Raw genomic sequence first — 21980 nt, 5'->3', positions numbered from 1 at the left:
GGTGGCCCCTCTACTCGAGAGCTGCCAACACTGCCATGATCAAATAGAGCCTTCACGGGGGGGGGGGGTTTAGAATCATGAATTTAAACTTGGTCTATATGACAAGGCCTATTCTCTGAAAATGAACAAAACTGGCCTGTCTGAGAAAAGAGCTATTGGTGTGGTGGACAACACCTTTCAAGAAGACTGTATTCGCTCCTCATCCATGTGTGTCAACTTTGCTTTACTTTTACTCCAGTAGCCAGAACCTCCAGTTAATTTAGGGCTTTATCTTTTCATTCCCCATAGAACACCGACTTTGTAACAATGAACAAAATCTCACACATACCATTAAGTGGAACTTTCTCTTTATGACAGATCAGCATAAGCACCCTGCGGAGTATTTCTTATAAAACAGTATAACAGTGATGCAGAATGATCTCACAAAGCCATCTTCGGACCTGACATCCGGGCTATAGCCTAAGAGCCTTTAGCAAGTGACCGATCAATCACAACATTACTATGATGCTCATTATTTACCAGGTAAACCTGAAATAAATCAACAAAATAAAACAAGGACAAAATCCAAGATCTGCCAAACGACGACTGTGTTTAGTAATGGGAAAAACACTGAATCTGAGCCGGTCCATCTGAATTCTTGTCTTTGTCCTTGGATGGATGATCTGAGAGGACAGCCTTGGTTAAGTCTTTCAGTTTAAATTGACAGAGCTGCTTTTATGGTTGTGTACAGTCTTTTTCTAACAACGCAAACTTGGCAACCAATTCGACCTGCATATACCATATAACTCCTGTGCCCTGTGTCATCTCAGTCCTCAAATTAACAAACATCGTGTGGTTCCTTACCAGACACAAACTCGAGAGACATGGTTTCATGACAGATTACAAAGTCACGGAAGTCCGAAGAAATATGAGTAGACCTCAGACATCCTCCTTGGTGAAACAATGCAAGGACTCACGGAGAGAAGCAGGCGAGTTCATACATTAATTACACCAGTAACTTACGCATGTTAACTATCCTTTGTGAATATGTGCAAAATATACACACAGAATTAGAGTGCTATGGGCACATTGCAAGTCCAAATAGGTAACGGACAGTCCCTGCTGATACTGAGTTAGGACAGAGAGTTTATCACCCTTTCCTGGGTTTCTAACTCGAGGGAGGGAAGGAAGGAAGGACTCTGTTTACTCATTGCCTCCCACTGCCCCGTCTGTAAGGCTACCTCCTTCACATGGGCACAGAAGTGGAAGATGTCTGCCCATCAGGGCACTGCAACCCACCCTGGCTTTCTTATCTCCCCATCTGTCTGTTCTGAAAGCCTGGGTGAGGGGCTTTCTTCAGTTCCCCCATTTGAAAGTCAAGTAGACTTTATCTCTTTGGATTCAAGGTCTAAATTTGTTCTGTTTCTTCCTACTGTTTTAATGTAATCCTTATCTCAACTGTATTTACACAACCTTGCATATTTAACTATGATTTGCATTGTGGAAATTAATTTAGCTCAATAAACATGACTGTGCAAAGCAAAATTACCTAGAAAATGTCAAGTTTTCTTAATAAACATTATCCTTTTGCAAAAGTACTAAAATACTTTCTACCTAGAAGTAATGATTACTTTCAGCAACTGCACGAGCCTTGGGGCATTTTTCACATCTAACTTGTGATGTTTCCTCTGGAAATGTGAAACTCGTTTGTCTACTCTCTCCAGAGGACTCAGGGTCTGCACTAGAGGGTCTTCTCCTGACTGGAAATTCCTAACACTGACCAATGGCTTCACCAGCCAGATATCTGATTAGGTTTGTCTGTTTTTCATTTACATTGTAAGACATAAATCTCTGTCTTCACAAATATAATATTATTTAATATACCAGTATAAATGACTACATATATTTACACTGAATGTGCCTGAAAATGTACCTAGTCTGTATTCCCCATTCCTTATGAGATTGTGATATTATTTCCTTATGGGGGTATATTTCTCTTAAGAATCAATTTTGAAAACCAAAATTGAATTTCTCAATTAATTACTATTTAGGATAAAGTCCAATAACCAAGTTTGAGAAAAAAAAACTCAGTTAAAATATAGAAATAAATCATACTACTGAAAAATAGTGCATGATCAGATAAATTATTTTCAGATGATTAGGCCATTATTTAAATTTTATAACTGAAAACTAATATGAGGACATGTTTTTAAAATGAGCTGCTAAAAGCCACTGCATAATATATCTTTCAGATAGTTCAATTATAGCAGCCAAAAATACTGCTTTTGTTGTTTAAAATAATAGTTTAGACTTTTTGTTGTTGTCAATTATATGGCCTAAAAAGCTACATTTTTACTTTTCTACTATTTCTTTGATATTTAGAACTAAGAGTTCTAGATTTTTCCAAATAAATTTTAACAGTTTCTACCTTGTTTAGCAACTTACCACTGAATCTCTAAAGTATTGAATAAAAATTGCCAACTGTAACAAACGCTCCTCATACCACAGTCCAAAGATTTAGTAGGAATATAAAGTGACTGTTCCTGTCGTCAATGATGCCAATACTTCTTCAAACGGTTTCCTGTTCCTGTCAATGATGCCAATACTTCTTCAAACGGTTTCCTGTTCCTGTCAATGATGCCAATACTTCTTCAAACAGTTTCCTGTTCCTGTCAATGATGCCAATACTTCTTCAAACGGTTTCTTCTTCCCAAATGCTGGCATAGTCAAACTTTTGTATACTCTGAAACTGGGATGAGAAATATAAATGTGTTCTTAGAAACAGTTTTTAGAGTAGATTGAAAAGGGGCAGGGACAAAACCCAAGGCTGAGACCAGGACAAGGGGCTTCACACAAGGGGCCTGCACTACAGACACACTCAATAAGGCACAACAGTTGCAAATGGTGGGCCAGTGACACCAGGGGACCCATGCCGCAGACGTCAGTACTCTGCATCGATGTGCTTTGCAATGGTGTTCAGCTGGATGTTGGAAGTTCCTTCATATATTGTACCTTAAACAAAAGGGAGAAACAGGATAATCAGGAGTGTACCCAGAGCTAAGGAGAGCCACACAGAGACGAGTGCAAAAGACAACCCTGCATTTGCTCTGAGTTACAGGATTCCGTTTCCAAAGTGATTCTGACCAGGGAACCGTTTTCCATTTGCTCTGCGGCTCACTAAAGGCAGCTTTGAACAGTTGAGGACTTGGCTCTCAGAGCATCAGTGAGCAAGCCCAGCTGCTTCTAAGGACCTGGCAGCTTTCGGGACCGCCGTTCGCTCTCCACGCTGCTGGTGGAGGACTGGAGCACTCAGGCGTGATTAGGCAGCTGCCTTCTGAAATTAGAACCATACTTCAAGAACAGTATTAGACTCCAGGAATGGTAAATACCAACAACTTCAGTAACAGGAAAATGAAGACAGCACATTTTGTCGCAGTTCTCTTAAAAGGTCTACTGAGGCATTTTAAGAGTCAATTTGATGTTTTTAGAAATATAAATTCATTTTTTTCTGATAGGAAGAAGGAAGAAATCCAGCCACAAAGAAAAGTCAATAAACATTCTGTAGAGATTAAAATGCTTTTACCTAAGTACCAGTAATATAAAATCGACAAACACAATAGCCCAAATACCCACAGTGGCAAATAAAACAAGAGAACGTAGAAAGTCTGCTCACCGATCTTCGCATCGCGGAAGAATTTCTCCACAGGGTAATCTTTGGTGTAGCCGACCCCTCCCATCCACTCGATGCACTTGCTTGTTGTCAGCCCAGCGACCTAGCGAAGGCAAAGAGCAGGCTAGAGACGAGAACTTGGGCAAGGCGAGCCTTGGAGTGACATTTTTAGGAGCACAACTTCACTGTCAGCAAGTGGAAGGGCAGCAGTTATTTCCCTAAATTCCCATGAAATCACAGAACTTTTTTTTTTTTTGAAAAACAAACCAGACTCCTTTCTATGCATATGCTTGCCCAAGGGCATCATTTATTAGCAAATATTTACTGAGGTTAGGGAGACAGACACTACCCCTGCAGTCCTTGTGGTCATTAAACCCCTTGACACTGATTTTTTAAGCTGCAGAGAACAGAAGGGCTTGTCAGGAAAACTGTTGTGAGGAAACAGCTTGGCTGAGACCTCCAGCACCGGGCAGGGGTCTTACAAGCTGAGGAACATCACAACATGTTAAAGGGACGCCAAATAGAGCCGGGCCCATTGGCCTCAGGGACCAGAGAGAGTGGGGTCAGAGGGAGAAAGACACAGAAAGAGTGGGCCCTGGGAGGAGGGCAAGCAGTTCGACTATAGGAATGGCTCCCTCAAGGATGTCCAGAGAGAGCCTAATTTCCAGAAACTGAATGTGCTATCTTACTTGACAACAGAGGGCTTTGCAGCTGGGACTAAGCTAAGGGACTTGAGATAAGAAAATTATCCTGGATCATTACGATGGAGCATGAAATCCCAACAATCAATCAATGCTGATAGAGGAGGAGGATGCTGGAGAGCTAGTCACTGAAGGCAAGCTAAGCACAGCAACAAGAGGGGGGGGGGAGCGGGGGAGGGGGGAGGGGGGGAGAAAGGGAGGGAGAGAGACGGCAAGAGGGAGGGAGGAAGGGAAGGACGGAGGGAGAGAGAAAGGGAGGGAGAGAGATAGAGAGTGGGGAGGGAGGGAAGGAGGGAGGGAAGGAAGGAAGGAAGGGAGGGCACAGACCTTTGGTTATATTGTTGGCCATGAAGATGGACAAAGGGACATGAGTCAACATGTCCAGTTGAACAGTTCTTGGGAGCTGGAAGGGTCTTCCTGGAGCCTCCAGAAAGCCTGTTCTATGAACATCTTTACTTAATATCTGTAAAGTCAATTTCAGACTTCTGACCTCCCAAAGAGCAGCTGATAAAACTGCGTATTTCAAAGAATGACATTTGGGGAGTTGCCTTGCTGTAGCATTGTGAGAAGCTAATATGAATATTGTTCCGTTTACTGTGAGAAGTCACTGAAGAGTTCCAAGTGCCACATCATGGCCACCAAAAAGACAGCAAGAATGGACTGGAGACAGCAATAGGGACCATGAAAGTAGCTGAGTGGCCTGGGAGTTTGGCTAAGAAATAATGTAGCCTAGACAGATAGGTGGCAGAGAAAGAGAGAGGGGTTGGGAGGGAGAGGGAGACAGAGAGACAAAAACTGCAAGAAAAAGAGACACACACACACACACACACACGCACACACACACACAGAGAGAGAGAGAGAGAGAGAGAGAGAGAGAGAGAGAGAGAGAGAGACGGACGGACGGACGGACAGACAGACAGACAGACAGACAGACAGGGAATTTAGGCTTTCTCTGGACATCCTGAGGCCCCAATAGTCAAACTGCCCTTCCAGTTTCTTCTTCTTACACTGATCCCAGTTCATGGCCATCTTTCATGTTAGGAGCTGTGAGGGTTAAATGAGTATTTGTTGGTGTATCCAACCTGTAGCCCATGGGCTATTGTACCACAGGAAACCTGTGAAAACAGCTCATCCCATCTGGAGAATGTCAAAAGGTTGGATCCTCCTAAATCAAATATTGGACACAGTGTCAAGACTGGAAGACACCTGCCCCATAACATGGGTCAACTCTCCTGCCATAGTTCCACATGTATGCAGAGAATGGATATATCTGTGTAGAAGATGTCACACATGTTGATCATGTCTTCTTGGTGCTTTAAGTCTCATATGGTCCTGTCATGAACATATTCTCCATGGCAACTCATTGCACCCCAACTTGAAACCATGGCTTGAAGCCATCACTCAGAGGAGGCCGCTATGGACTTGTGGTATGCTTCACCCTGACCTGGCCATTCATGGAAACACTGAGACACCACAGAAGTAACACATCTTCCCACGGCAGCTCTACTCCTTTACTGCAGGAAGTGGAAAGTGCACATTCTCTTTTTCGGAGGATAACCCAAGCTTAATCAGTATTCCCAAGTGAAAGACTAATAACCTCACTTATATATATAAAACGAGGCTGATAACTCCTTCTGGATTACCTCTGATGCATAATACTTGGCCATAGATGCTTCTTTTATAAATGGCCTCCCGGCTTCTACAAGCCTAGCAGCGTTGTACGTCAGCAACCGCGCAGCTTCCAGCTGGGTGGCCACGTGAGCCACTTGGTGTTGGAGCCCCTGGAACATTCAGACCCACGTTAGTAAGTGACAATTTGCAAAACTCAGTTTACCTCTAACTGCAAGTAAGAGACACAATGCCCACTGACTCAAAATACAGCCCCAAAGAAATCCAAATCCAATCCTTTAAAGACCCTAAATCTGCAATCTAAAGTGAAATAACACGCTACAGGGATTATGGATTCTTTATTGAAAAATTTCAAAACTCACATAATCCTTCATAGTTGGTTAGGACTTTAAATAGCACCATAAAAAGTCAGGTTTTAAAACTTTGACTTTCAAATTTAGTAATGATTTTCAACTGTTTATGATCAAAATTGGGCTCATACTAATCCCAATATTACAAAACTTTCAAATGTTCTTTGCTTGATTGAATTAAGAAAATTTTGATTTTCGAACATGGCTTCAACACAACCAAAGTTGCTGCTGTAAAATAATGAAAGGGCATTTGAAGCACCCGTTTTCTCCCTTCATAACTTCATTAATGTGAGTCTACTCCTCCAACGCTCAATGGACAGCAGCTGCATGTTACCCTCCTCTGTGGTTCTCTCCTTCAGTCCTGGAGACAGGCATCTCACCAAACCTGGTGCTCACCCTATGGCTGCTGCCTAGGGATACCCTGCTCCCCCTCTGCAATACTAGTTTCATTCAGCTTTACTGGGAGCTCAGGTGTCCAAGCTTGTCCAGCAAGACCTCAACCATGTCCCCACCCCCCATTTATTCGAATTTTGAAAAATAACTTTTAAAAGCATATTAGAAAATTACTGCCACCCTGGAATTTTATTCAGCGATGAGGTGTCACTAAGCGCCTGCCAGTGAAGAAAGCGTGTCAGTGACAACATGAATACCAACTGTGGTGGTGACAAACAGTCTGCTGAGCTTTCGTCCAGGCATGGCGGGACACACTTGTAATTCCAGAATTGGAGTCAAAAACAAGAAGGACTTCTGCCAGTTCATGTTCAGCCTGGGCTACACACTGAGACCCTATCTTTAAGAAATGGGGGCACAGAGACTGAGCCACCAACCAAAGAGTTTGCATGGAGGAGACTTAGGTCCCCTACGTGTATGTAGCAGATATGCAGCTTCGTCTTCATGTGGGTCCCCCGACATTGAAAGTGGGGGCTGTCTCTGACTCTGTTGCCTGCCTTTGGATCCCTTGCCCCTAGCTTGGCTGCCTTGTGTGGCCTCAGTGGGAAAGGATACACTAGTCTTGATGAGACTTGATGTGCCAGGGCAGATTGGTATGGGGGGATGAGGGGAGCTCCTCTTCTCTGAGGAGAAGGGGAGGGAGGAAAGGGAGAAGGGTGGTGGGAGTGTTGTACTGGGAGGAGAGAAGGGAGGGGGGCTGTGATCAGGACATAAAGTGAATAAATAAGTTAATGAAAACAGAAAACAAAAGTAAACCTCTAAAACCCAGTCTGCTAGAAATATAGCCTCAGTGTTTACTGCAGACTGGGATGTTTCTCAGGTCTAACCTATCCACCACTAAACATTTATTTATGCCAATTCTGTGTTGAGCCATGGGAGGAACAACATTGAACACTATAGCCAGAATTCCTTGACTTCATGATCTGAGTCTAACAATAGTAGTCAATTAAATTATTTCAGTACTACGTGATGAAGGCTCAGTCTCAGTTAAAGCAATTATCTAATAACCCCACTAATGAAAAGCTTTTCCAAAACCAAAGGAGTGAAAACTTGGCAGGGGGGCGATTTGTAAATATCTGATACATTCTTCTCTCTCTAGATGTTCAGTATTGACACTATTTTGATGTACATAAAAGTTATCATAGATATGTAAGTTCTGAGGCAGCACAATAATGGAGTATCTGCAAGCATATGCAGAGCAAGTATCTCCCTGCTAGGACGCGCCTTTCACCTATGCCATCTCTTCTTGTGTTGTAGGCATTGAACTCAGGGCCTTAGGCCACATTCTCGGCCGGCATGCTACCACCAGGCTACCCCCAGCCCGGCCCACTTAGGATACCTTTTTTTTGAGGAAAACAAATTTGGTAGACAAATTCTCTGCTTTTCTTTTCTTCTTTCTTTTTTCCCTTTCCTTTGCCCCCTTCCTTCCTTCCTTCCTTCCTTCCTTCCTTCCTTCCTTCCTTCCTTCCCTCCCTCCCTCCCTCCCTCCCTCCCTCCCTCCCTCCCTCCTTCCTTCCTTCCTTCCTTCCTTCTTTCCTTCCTTCCTTCCTTCTTTTTTGAGATGGTTTCTTGATATACTGTCCTGACTGCTGGCTGGCTTCTTACTTGCCATGTAGCCAAGGCTGGTCCTGAAAATTTACTAATTTTTTTCTTTATGACTAGTCTTTTTTATGTTTCACATATGAAATCCCTTCTTACCTTAATATTATAAGCACAGTCTCCTACTTCCTTCTAAAAATTTAAACTTGTTTTTTACATGGTTTCTTTGCTGTATCTGAATTCTATCTGCTGTATGAAGCAAAGATAATTTCATTTTTTTCCACATGGGGAAAGTAGTCTCACTTTGTGGCTTACAAGGTTGTTTCCACCATGTATCAGTGTGCAAACGTGCATGTGTCTGTTTCTGGCCTTTCTGTCTTTGCCTATTAGTCAATTTGCCTGTTTTATGCCAATATCATTAATACATAGCTTCTGGTAGATTTTTGTGCAGAATTCAGAGACTCTAATCTTTTTTTTTTTTTTGGTTCTTTTTTTTTTTTTTTTTTTTTTTTTCGGAGCTGGGGACCGAACCCAGGGCCTTGCGCTTCCTAGGCAAGCGCTCTACCACTGAGCTAAATCCCCAGCCCTTCTAATCTTTTTTTAAAAAAAATAAAATACCTTCATGTCAATTAAACTTGTCATGGTGGTGTAACAACTGTTTATTCAAAGACCACATGAACTGCCATGGAAGGCAGAAAGGTAACAGTGGTGTGCCTCTGGCCTCTTGCCTTGAAAAAAGAAAACAAGGCAAAACAAAACAAAAAACCAACTCAGGATGGCTAGACGCAGGTCTGCAGAGTATACTGTAATGGAAGGCACTGCCGGGAGGACGCGCTCGAGTCTATGCTGACTAAAGACAGAGTTGTAAGGATGAACTACCGAGGCCCGTCCTTAAAGCTCTGAAGTCTAGAGGTGCCAGGGATGTCACTGACACACCCAGGTGAAAACCAAGTCATTTTGGTGAGGGATAGTGAGATATAACCCTACTGAGTCTCACCAAAGCTTTATGCAGTTAATGATCAAATTTCCTTTTGTCCTCCATACCATTTTTTTTTTGCTTGTTTGTTTGTTTTGAAAAAGGGTTTCTTTATGTAGCTCTGACTGTTTTTGAACTCACTATGTAGATCAGGCTGGCCTCGAACTCACAGAGATCCACCTGCCTCTGCCTCCTGAGGGCTGGGATTAAAGGAATGTACCACCATGCCTGGCATGACCAAATTTCTTAATATTAAATATCTGACTAAAAAAAATAATCAGACGCCCCAATAGTCTCTGAAAATGCAACTGTTGCTATGATCAGTGGTTTACCTGACCTGTGCATATATAAAGAAACCCTAATCCCTAGTTTACAGGGAAAATCAAAAGCCCCTCTTAACCTGTCACTCTTTGCCCATCTTGCTGGAAGCTGGCTTTGACACAGTACTCTAGTATACTGAAATGGACAAACAGCAACCTGACCTGATGACTTTGGGAGCCCACCCTCTCTGTGCCCCAGTTTTCTTGTGTAGGTTGGAGATAACAGCGGGAGCTACGGCTACTAATGGGTAAGCATTCCTAGTCTGAAAATCTGAAATCCAAAATGCTCCACAATCTAAAGCTTTTCAAGATGGTGCCACAAGTAGAAAGCTCAGCCCAGGACATTTTGGTTCATATATAAAATCATTAAAAGTATTGTATAAAATTGCCTCAGAGTTATATATAGGGCATATAAGGGATATAAATGAAGTTTGATTAGATTTACCCCACATCCCCAGGCTATCTTACCATGTCCACAAAAATATCCCAAACTGCAAACATGTGCAGCCTGGGATATTTCTAGGGCCAGGCATTTCAGATAAAGTCATATGAACCTGCACATAGACTAGTGAGGTGTGAACCCAGGAGATGCTGGACTTCTGAGGTAGTGAGAGGACATCTCTCCAGTGCCCACCAAGGCATCCCAAACACAAGACAGCTAGCCTCAAGGACTGTGGTTCTACCCTTAGAAAAGATTAGGATGGCCACAAGCCTATCCCACGAGACCTATTTCTCCTCCCAATAAAACATCCTTAGAGGACTCCCTCCAGGGAGTCAACACGGGAAGGGGAAAAGTCTAAGATAACAGAAAGAGTTTAATTATATAAACCTGAAAATCAAATATTCGTTTGCCGAACTGCATCCTTTCTTTTATGTATGGAATAGTGTAGTCAAAACATCCTTGGGCCAGTCCTAGCATCTGTTTTAAGAAAAGAGAGAGAGAGAGAGAAATCAAAAGACCAAAATGTAATATGCTACAAGTTTATGCCTTTAGTTAACCAAGTGGCACATTCCTTTTTCACAGGGTGGGAGAGGTGACGTGAGGAGGAGAGCCCAGAGGTGCACTGGGTATTCACTACAGACCTCTACCCACTCTGTCTGCTCACGTGGAGACAGTGTGGACTCTTCATATATGCAGGAGGAAGTGCATTTGATTCTAGCAAATTCTGGCTGCAGCACTGCTCAGAGGTCCTCTGCACTAAGCTCTCATTCTCCAGGCACAAAGCAAGCTGTAGCATAGCCTGGAATGGACTAAAGACTACAGACTCTGTCTCCAGTCCGCAGAGTCAAATATGGAAAGTCTCTTCTTTGCTTTGTCTGTTTTGCTTCCTGAAGTACAGAGGGGATGCTCTATGACACCAACCATGCTAGACAAGCAGTCTACCACTGAGTGGGAGGAAGGAGGATGAGGGAGTGCGGCCTAAGCATCGACGTTTCAAAAACCTCCTTGGGTGACTTAACTGGGATTCAGACAACTGCTGAGAGAATCTGGTAAAAACACTAATTCCCACACTTGAAGATCAAGTCAAAATGGGGTAGCAATTTTAGCTGAACTGTCTCATTGCTGACCAATTTCTATAACTATTGAACGATCTGAGCTTAAAAATGGTTTTTAAACTTCAGCATTAGGTAGCTAGTAAATCACTATCTAATTATGTCAAACTATGTAGGTTTAAAAAAAGAAAAAGAAAAAAATCAATAGTTAAAGCTTTGGGGGGAAATGCTCACAAACATCAATATTTCATTAGTGTTCATTCACATTTTCTTTTAGCCTTTATTTAGTATTCTCTGGAGAACAGAAGATTATATCCAAAATTAAGGGGACAATGCCCCCACAAACCCCAAGTTAAAATGAGGCGGCAAGTTTCGGTGGTTGTAGATGATGTCATCTTCTAGCATCTAAGCCTCTATTAACATGAAGGTTGATTTTGGTTCTTAAATCTTTTCTTTTCATTATTTTCTAGTACGTATGAGTGTTTTGTCTGCATGTATGTCTGTGTAATATGTGCATGCAGGACCTTCAGAGGACAAAAGAGAGCATTGAGTCTCCTGAGACTGGAGTTACAGCTGGTTGTGAGCCACCATGTGGGTGCTGGGAATCAAACCTGGGTCCTCCAGAAGAGCAGCCCGTGCTCTTGACTGCTGAGTTATCCTTCTAGCCTCTGCTTTGGTTTTTTAGGTAGGTTTTGCTATGTGCACACACTGGCTTTGAACTTGCTATGTTTATCTTCAAACTCTCAACCCTTCTGCCTCAAGTGTCTTCTGGGATCATAGGTATGTGCCAACACCACTGACTTAGACACTGAAATTATCCACAGCGAATGAAAACATGCATTTCTATCTTGGTAGAATGCTTCCATTTTAAACAGTAAAGAAGTAAATTCTCTTTAACTGCAGGGTTTGGAGAACAGCGTCTCCAGTTTACTGTTCCTGTTCCTGGTTTCCTCTGCAAGCGACCACTGGGACTCAGCATATACGCACATGCTCTTACCATCTCATTGGGCTGTGAGACAATGTGGAATGATTGGAACAGAGCACATGCCATGGGCTTCACAGCCAGGACTTCTATATTACGTGCACCTAGACGCCATAAGGCTCTGTATTGGAGCTTTAGTGCTGTACCCAGTAAAGTCATAACGACAAGAGAACCTTTAATAGTACGGGTGTGGTAGTGCTCTTTCAGCTTCGTTAGCAATCGAAATTGAACTTTGGTCTAAGAATAGTTCATTAGGGTGACGGTATATACAGTTCAGAGGTAGACCAGATGCTCAGCATGTTTGGGGTCCTGGATTAAATCCTCAGAAACTCTGCCCTTGGGGACAGGAAGGACAATTTTGTTAATGTAGTAAAGAATAGCAGGAAAAAAATGTGGAGAAATTATTCAACATTTACCTAAACAGCTGTCAGATATAATTATATCAAAATCTAAAAGCTTTAAGTTAGTAAATCTTAGCTACTGATTAAAAACAAATATATATCTGACTATTGATTGGTTCAAGAAGGGTTTAGGGAGCACCAACTCTCAATGTTGAACTACTGGCTACCAACAGATTTGGGTTAGGGGTAAGTCATTGCCTTCAGTTGACTCCACCAGGCTCCAATGCTCACACAGCGGCCCTGGAAATGGATCACTAAACAGCCAATAATTACAAAATACAATCTGGTAGGATGAAGGGGGTGTGGTGTTGCTGAGGATGGGAAGGAGATAAGAGAAAGAGTGGAAAGGGAGCAATCAGAATTACACACACACACACACACACACACACACACATGTGTATGATATGATATAATATATATTAAGGGTTGAAATTAGTGTTATATGTATGTATATATATGTATAGAACCATATATAATAGAATATATGTGTGTATATATACATACATATGGATGGATCCTTATATAATAGAACATATATTAATATATGGATGCTTACATAATGAATATACATACCTATATAATAGAATGAGTGTTCTTAATTTTAACCAGTCCTAACAGGTTTTGAAAAATTAACTAAAAACCAGATACCATTATTTAATATGTAATATATTTGGACGTTACTGGTCTAGGTATTAGATAATACTTTAATGATCTCAAAGCAGAAGACAGCTCTTACTAAGCCATTGTTTGGTCTTCTGGGCACTTACATAATTGACCAAAGTAGAGTTCGGGGAGATAGTCTGAAGCCATTCTCTTCCCTCATGCAAGGACAGGCTGCCACCTTGTGTTCAAAAGCCTCCCGATAATTAATTGTCTTACTGCAATCATTTTTCTTTCATTTTTATCTTAATTGGCTCAATATGTGAAAGAGCTAAGACGTGACTCACCTGGGCAGCAATTCCAATTCTACCTTCGTTAAGACTTCCTATGGCATATTTATAACCGTGCCCAATTTTCCCCAAAACACTGGTTTCTGGAACCTGGAAATACAAATGTACATTTACTTCCAGACTTACATCATTTAGATTTACATCATTTTTTTTATTTTAAATATACATAACATGTAATTACACACACACATTATACACACATATGTATATATACACACATATACATATACATATATATGTGTGTGTATACACACACACACACACACACACACATATACATATATAGTGCTCAATTTGTGTGACCTAACTCTATTGTAGTACTGAGTAAACTTCAATGAGAAAAGCTGCAGAAATGACTCAGTGGTTAAAAGCACTTGTTTTTCCAAAGGATCCTGGTTCAGATCCTAGCACTCTGCATGACTGGTCCCAACCATCCTTATCTCCAGTTTCAGGGGATCTGGCATCCTCTTCTAACTTTTGCAGGCAACAGGCATATAGGTGGTACACATACATGCATTCAGGCAAAGCACTCATACACAGAAGATAAAATAAATAAATCTAAAACAATTAAGAAAAACAAACCAACCAAACCCTCCAGTTTGATTGCCTGCTGCCCTCTGTGTGTCTCCTCACTATTCTCCCAAGTTTGTGTTACTCACTCTTGCATTCTCCCGAGCCTAAGCAAATCTATATAATGAATGAATACATTTCGAAAAAGAGAATTTTAAATAATTTGTCAATAACAAATGCGAATAACAAGCTACCCCCAATTCTTATTTGTATGTTAATCATGTGGAGATAATTCATTAGAAACTACAAAAACATGAAGTATTTTCAAAAGCAAGAGTAATAAACTGCTCTTCTGTTGAGATTATTCATTTTCAGAAAAGTCTACTGAAGTGTAAGTGTGTGTGTGTGTGTGTGTGTGTGTACACGGGCGTGTGCATGTGAGTGTGCACTCTCCCTTCCAGTAAGTCGGAGAGAAGGAAGGAGAAATAAGCCAAAATACTTCCTTATAATGTATAAGGTTAATACTAGAAGTGGAGGGATGGCTCAGTGGCTAAGAGGATCTGCTGCTCTTCCAAGGACCCAGATTCTCATCCCAGCACCCACATGGATACTCACAGTCATTTGTGATTCCAGTTCCAGGGGATCCCAGACTCTTTTCTGGTCTCCAAGGGCACTGGGCACATATATGGCTCCCATGCAGGCGTACACACACACACACACACACACACACACACACACACACACACACATACCCTACACATGTAAAACAATATACATACAGCAAAATATCCTCAATAGTCAATAAGTAATCAATATTAGGAACAAAAGAAAATACTTTAGTTTGCAGGGAAAGCAGAGGAATGGTCGGGATAAGGGCAAGTAGGAAGAAGAAAGGAGTGAGGCCCAAAGATATCTGTCAAGATACCTCAGTACCTCCAGACACAGCTGTCCACAGAGATCCAGGAGCAATGGAACACCTGTGCCCGAGCCAGGCTCCAGCTCAGCTCCAGCATCCTGAGGTTTTGTGGAGCGTAGCCTGGCTGCGTCCCACTCTTACTGAGCAACATCGCCATCTTGTGGCAGATGGTGTACCAACCTCAGAATTCCTTCTCCCAGCAGAGGTAGGCTCACAAGTGCCAAGCTTATAAAGTATAAATGTTTCAGAAGTATTTTAATAATAATAACAATATTTTATCGTTAATATTATTATTATTATTATTATTGTTGTTGTTGTTGTTGTTGTTGTTGTTGTTGTTGTTAGCGTCTGGCATTTGCTTTGCAGGTCAGAGGTTGCACAGAGAAGTTTTCCATAGAAAAGAGTTGAGAAAAGGGCTTCAACTTTTGTGAAAAATGCTCTTGGTCAGGACTTCCTGCTGACTAGCTCCACCAAGAACTCTTCCGTGCACACTTACACCATTTGCTGCTCTGACAATCCTCTTGTGTGTTTCCTATGGATGGTTCTATGTAAGGCTGACTTCTCCTTAAGCTTTTCCGGAATATTCTGGAATACCTACCTTGACATTTTCAAATGTTAACTGACAGGTGGAAGAAGCTCTGATCCCCATTTTGTTTTCTCGTCTCCCTATTTGAAAACCTTCTGTATCTCGGTCTACTAAGAAGCAGGTGATGCCTCTGTACCCCTAAAAAACAAAAGGTAAAATGTGACTATCACTTTGGCTTTAAAATCCCTGTTTATAAGGAGTTCAAAGGAAGAAAGCCAAGGGGTTACAGAGATGGCTTGGCAGTTAAGAGTACTCGCTGCTCTTCCAGAGGACCAGGGTTTGGTTCCCACTGTGGCTCATAACTGTCTGTAACTCTAGTTTCATGGGATTTAGCTCCCTCTTCTGGCTTCCACGAGCATCACACATGCACGTGGTTCACAAACCTACGTGCAGACAAAATACTCACACATATAAAATAAAAATAAAAGCCATAAGGAGTGAAAAGAAAGTCCCAGGGCTGGCAAGATGGCTTGGCTGGTAAAGTGCTGCCCTGCCTCTTGAGGATGCCTGTTTGATCCCAAGTACCTGGGCAAGAGCTGAGCCCAGTCGCATGCGCTTGTAATTCCAGTACTAGGGAGGTGGACGGGCGAATCCTTGGGGCTTGCTGCCCCAGTCAGGTGAAGGTTATCAGTGAGGCCCAGGTCCCAGTGAGTGACCTTGCCTCAAAAGGAGCTGGGGGCTTGGGGAAGGAATGAGTAGTTAAGAGCACATGCTGCTCTTGCAGAAGATTCGAGTTTGGGTCTCCACACCACTGCGAGTGGCTCATGACCACCTAACTCCAGCTGCAGCAGATCCGACATCTTCTTCTGGTCTCCACGGGCACCTTGTACCCAGTGTACATACCCTTACACAGACAAATACATAGACACATAGCTAAAGTTTAATTTAAAGAAAATCAATCTTTAAAATGAAAGTGGCCAGTTCATGAGAAGCAGTGCCTGAGGTTGACTTCTGGTTTCCTCACAGGTGCATCCACATCTACACAAACACACACATGTGCACACATGTACAAAAAGAAAACAAAGCTAAAATGGACAATAAACACCAAAGAACTCTGAATTTCAACATGTGCACCACAGAACCGGAATAATTGGAGAACAACAATTACTAAACAAGATCCTTATGCCATGCACGGTGGTACAGCCTTTAAGTGCACCTCAGCACTTGGGAAGCTGAGGCAGATGGATCTCAGTTGAGTTTGAGGCTAGCCTGCTCTACAGCCAGGGCTACTTTTCCACACCCCATGGTGAGTGTTGAAATTATTTTTATAAGTATGTGATCATGAGACCCCCATACTTTAAATTCTATATTCCCAAACAAATCAGAAAACAAAAAAACCAAAATAAAACACGCTTACCATCTTGCTGTATGATTTTCTTCATCAGTACTGAATGAAATACTCTTAAGTATTTTTCAATATTCTTAAAAGTAATGTATTTTACAAGTACTTAAATCCTTCATTATTATACAGAAGAATTAAAGTTCTACCCAATTAAAGATTGGGGTATTAGGAGAGAAGTAATAAATGGTCCTCTGTGTAATTAATAATTATGTCAACAAGTTATTTTAGATGAATAAACGTGAGAAAAATGATCATTCAACTCTCATGGAATGAATCCTAGAAAGGAAATGGAAGAGGTGGGCGGAGGGAGGGAAGCAGTTTTCTTTACACTTACAGAGGGGGGGTCCACATTTGCAAAAACCAGGAAGAGCTCTGCATGTTCAGCATTGCTGATCCACATCTTCGATCCATTGATGACGTAGTAATTTCCACTTTTATCAGCTCTTGTTTTCAAAGCAAAAGAGTCGCTACCAGCTCCAGCTTCAGAGAGGCAAAAACTCCCTAACTAGAGATGTGAGAAAAAACATATTGTATTTATCCTTTATAGTAACAAGGCATAGGAGAAAAAAAAAAAAACCCAGACATTTGTGGGTTCGTTTTTTTTTTTTTGTTTTTTGTTTTCTCTCCATAACAGAGTTTCTCTGTGTAGAGCTGGCTGCCCTAGGAACTCACTCTGTAATAGATCAGGCTGGCCTTGAACTCAGAAATCAGATCATCTCTGCCGCCCCCCTCCCCTCCAAGGGCTGGGATTAGCAGTCACTGCACTGCCCAGCTTTAAAAATGGACCTCTGTAAGTCAAATCTTTAGTTATGCCAAGAAATCTATATTTGGGCTGTATACAGTATATATACAGTGCTGTATGCCTTTAATCCCAGCATCCAGGAAGCAAAGGCAGGCATATATCTCCATGACTTCCAGGCTATCCTGGTCTACATAGTTCAGACCAGCCAAGGCTATGTACTGAGATCCTACATTTAAAAACAGTCTATATGTAACAAAATAGAATTGTAATTATTATTTCCTCAAAAGCACCCTTACTGTTTACCTAGGATAAAATACAGATTTCGGGATACATGCTGACTGTGCGGCATTTCCTCTTCTACCTGCATTCAGACTCCCCAAAGCACAACAGAGCCTCCAGGCATCGCAGAACTCAAGTCAAAGATGCAGGAAGATTGTTCTAAGTCTGAAGCCAGAAAAACGAACAAAAAACCCTCCATGCTTAATTTAGTTAATTCGAGTAGAAAGTGATCTCAATAAAGGTACTGGAAAATGAATTGTGATAAAAGTACTGTTGTTTTGCTGGGCTGTGGTAGGGCACACCTTTAATCCCAGCTCTAAGGAGGCAGAGGCAGACAGATCTCTGTGAGTTCAAGGACGGCCTGGTCTTCAGAGCGAGTTGCAGGACAGCCAGAAACCCAGTCTCAAAACAAACAAATAAAACACAAACCAAAGAAGTGCTATTTTTGTTTGTTTGTTTGTTTGTTTGTTTGTTTGTGACAGGATCTCACTATACATCCCAGCCTGGCCGGGGAGTTGCTATGTAGCCTGGTCTGGTCTCAAATGAGCAGTTTTCCTGCCTCAGCCTCTGACCACTAGAATTACAAGTATGCACTGCCATGCCTGGCTAAAAAATAATTGTCTGATGATTATTTCCTAAAGTTCCACATGACAAATGAAATGTGTTTTTGTGGTAGCAGTTAATTTATTGAGCATTGCTTGGTTGATGGATGGTGTTGCATTGTGGTCTCGGATAATTAAAGCCAATATTGTAGTTACTGCTCTCCCGAAAATTGGAGCCTCAGACCCAATCCATTTCAACTACTCATTTCAACTTACTTTTTCCGTAACCAGCTTTGGCAAATAGGTGGCCTTCTGTTCTTCTGTCCCGTGCTTCCTAAACAGTTTGTTAATGACTGTGTTCTGGATGTCACATAGGAGAGCCACGGACGCATCCACCTTAGCTAGTTCCTCTATCACCAGGACAGAGCACAAGAAGGAGGCTTCTGTTCCTCCATATTTTGCTTCAACTTCAATGCCCATCATCTAAAGACAGATGAGGAAAGATGAGACAGGTAAGGAAAGCTTTCTATACTGGGAGATTGTAGACTGTAAAAATACACTGTAAACACACGCATGACCTGGGGCCCCTTGTGCAAGGCACACACTTAACCACCACCCAAGCTATGTCCACAGCCTACCATAGATACACTCTGAACTTTAAAAGTTTATTCATATTTTGATATAGCTATTTTACTACAAACTAGCCTATAAAACACTAGATTTTTGGTTGCTTGTTTGATTTTCTTTTTTTCTTTTTTTCTTTTCTTGAGAAGAATGAATTTATGTTAGATTTTTTTTTCTACTTTGGGTCTCAGATAACAAAGAAAGATACAAAATGCTTTGAAGCATAAATGAATGGAATAAAGAAATCTAAGTATGCTCTGATAACCTTTCTCATGAGGAAAGCATGAACTGTTTTGTTTTCCCAGTGCAGGCCCCTGCACACTGATCTGATGGAAGAAGTGAATGCATGAGAGTAACCAGCTCCCAGTGTACATGCATGCAGCTTTGAGTGGTGTAGTGTCTTCTAACGTGACCTTTCCAGGAGAGATAATGACTGTGTGACCATCCATTTGGAGCCACTTTAGAAAGTTCAAGATGGTTAGCAGACAACACCTGGTAGTGTTAGAGTGACACACCCAGTAAGTCACAGGTGCTGACACACAACACTAAATGCTGGCCAACATCTTTAGGTGGTCATCTGATTTCAATGTCTAAGACTGACACATGAAATGTCCTTAGTACTGCTCTTATTTTAGGGAAGGGACATGACATACCAGTGGCTCAAGACCCATATCTGGTAGCAGAAAGGGTGATGTTCCCTTTCTCTCTAGGCTCTCCTAGAACAGCACTACTGAGTTAGGGCCATAGCTATGTATTTCAGGTTGAGGATGTAGCTGACAGGAAGGGGGAACCACGAAGGCTGAGAACTGTGGGGCGGGGTGGGGGTGGGGCACTGACAGTGATTTCTGAGTGTGAGCAATTGTTAGCAATACTGCTCCCGATAAAGGTCACCAGCACTCTTTAATGGGACATATGTGGCAGGTGACTAACACTGGGACTGAGGAGTTAGGAGGCAGCTAGGCCACCATAAGCAAGAGCAGTTTACATAGGTGGACAGTGAGTGCACATGGCCTCGAATGCAAGAATGACTACCCCAGGAGAACAGTTTTCAAGCCATGAGACCACCAAAGGATTCGCACAGAAGCATGGCAGGGGAATGGGGTCTGTCAATGATGACAGTGAACTGGGCTAGGAGAGGAACCATCGGGTCTTTGTCTAACATACTAGGCTTCTGTGTGGCCCCATATGTCTCTACATGGGATTCCATTTCCTAAGTATTTCACTGATAACAAAAAGTTGGAAACCAGAAGAAATGAAGTTGTGTGGCTTGGTACCAGAAGTTATTTTCAATAAGGTGACAGACAAGGCTTAGGAAGGTGATGCTGAATAGAAGTGACTGACTCTGGGACATACCTAGTATTAAGGACAAAAAGCAAAGCAAACAAACAAAACCCCTTTGAGCCTAAAAGGGATATACCGGGAATCAGTATGGTGATTTTTAAGACGTTCTCCTTGGAGTTCCCACACTGACAATACCCTACTCACAGCCAGAATAATTCTACTTTAATCTATTCTACATGACACACTTGTTGACAAGAGCTATGTGACAAGGACTGTGTAAATCACAAAGCTGGAAATCCAGTTAATGTGAGCTTCAGATATTAGCTCTGCTGTAAGACAGCCACATACACAAGAATCCACACAGTGACCTGTAATGTTTGATGGAGTCAGTCAGTTCTTAGTTGAGCTTCCCTGTGTACTGTAGGATGCTTAGTCTGTAGTGTCCCATGCTTCTTCCCACCAGATGCTAGAGGCCTTCTCCTTTAAAAGCATTGCCAATTTAAAATGTCAATCCAGTTAAAAAATCTCTAACTGTATAAAATCAACCAAGGTCTTAACCAAGAAGTAGGAATGAGGAATTCACTATGATTATTATAACCCCCAAATTGAAAAGTTTGCATATACTTTAACATAGAAGATGTATTTAAATGAGTTGGCCAACACAAAATGGACTCTGTTTTTTGTGTACTTTTTGTCTTGTTTGCTTTGACTTTTTGAAAGAGAGAGAGAGAGAGAGAGAGAGAGAGAGAGAGAAGAGAGAAAGAGGGAAAACGTGAAATTGGGTGGGCAGAGAGAGAGAGAGATAGGGGAAGACAGGAAAGGAGTAGAGGAGGGAAAAGAATATGATAAAATATATTGTATAAAAATTTAAGTAACAAAAAGTTTCGAAAGGAGAATTAAGAAACAAATACCCCTTGTTGGAATAATCCTTGTATCACTGATTTCTCCATTTTTGAATTTTCATCCATAGTTGAAACCAAAGGAGCAATTTGTTCCTGTGCAAATTTTTTGACTGTGGGAAAGAGAATTGCTGATAAGTTTATATTTAAGTAGATAAAGTGGACATTTTTAAGTTAAGAAAGAAATAGTTCATTAACAGTTTGTTGATAAACTTTTTTAACCAATAAATTAAAATACATGACTATATTTAGTTTTACAAAATACAAATTACAAGTTCCTTCTATGAATACACAAAAAACCAATCCCCTAATCCCCTTTGAAGCAAAAATATAAATACCATGGAAGGCATAAAATGAAAAATGAAAGCCTCATTCTCTTATCGTGGATTTAGGGTTCATCTCCCCAAAGGAAACTAATTTTAAACTTCCGTATACCTTCTGAAAGCATCTCTTCAGAGTCTTCTGTATGTCTCTGCCCAGACGCTCTACCTATTGGTTTTCTTCTATAAACCAACATAGGACACACGTTCAACCTTCTCCTGCTTCCTTCCTCCCCATCTTATTCTTTTTGCTTTTTTTTTTTTTTTTTGAGACAGAATTTCACTGTGTAGCCCTGGCTAGACTGGAACTTACTATGAGATCAGGCTAACCTTAACTCACAAAGACCTACTTGCTCCTGGCTTTGGAGTTCTGCGATTAAAGGCATACACCACCATGCCAGATGCCTACTGCCTCCCTACTTACTCCTTATTCTTCTACACCAGCACATCCCATCCAACATGGACCTTTTATCAGCTGCATGACCACACACAGGAAGG

General features: G+C 41.6%; 1 protein-coding gene across 3 annotated transcripts in view; it reads right to left on the bottom strand.

Annotated features, from left to right (window-relative positions):
• Positions 1-330: 330 nt before the first annotated feature.
• Positions 331-21980, bottom strand: part of Acadsb (acyl-CoA dehydrogenase, short/branched chain) — a 41477-nt gene continuing 19827 nt past the window's right edge. The window contains exons 3-11 of one of the 3 annotated variants that reach the window (XM_008759866.4): positions 21175-21275; positions 18635-18841; positions 17130-17300; positions 15466-15591; positions 13439-13531; positions 10444-10533; positions 5994-6131; positions 3653-3752; positions 331-3313 (exon numbers count right to left, since the gene is read on the bottom strand). In XM_008759866.4, the coding sequence (XP_008758088.1) occupies positions 3192-3313; positions 3653-3752; positions 5994-6131; positions 10444-10533; positions 13439-13531; positions 15466-15591; positions 17130-17300; positions 18635-18841; positions 21175-21275 (1148 nt within the window). In that variant the 3' untranslated portion in view covers positions 331-3191. 3 annotated transcript variants of the gene reach the window in all.

This window comes from Rattus norvegicus, chromosome 1 (genome assembly GCF_036323735.1).
Source record: "Rattus norvegicus strain BN/NHsdMcwi chromosome 1, GRCr8, whole genome shotgun sequence".
NCBI classification, from domain to species: domain Eukaryota; kingdom Metazoa; phylum Chordata; class Mammalia; order Rodentia; family Muridae; genus Rattus; species Rattus norvegicus.
This window is presented reverse-complemented; position numbering and strand designations above follow the sequence as displayed.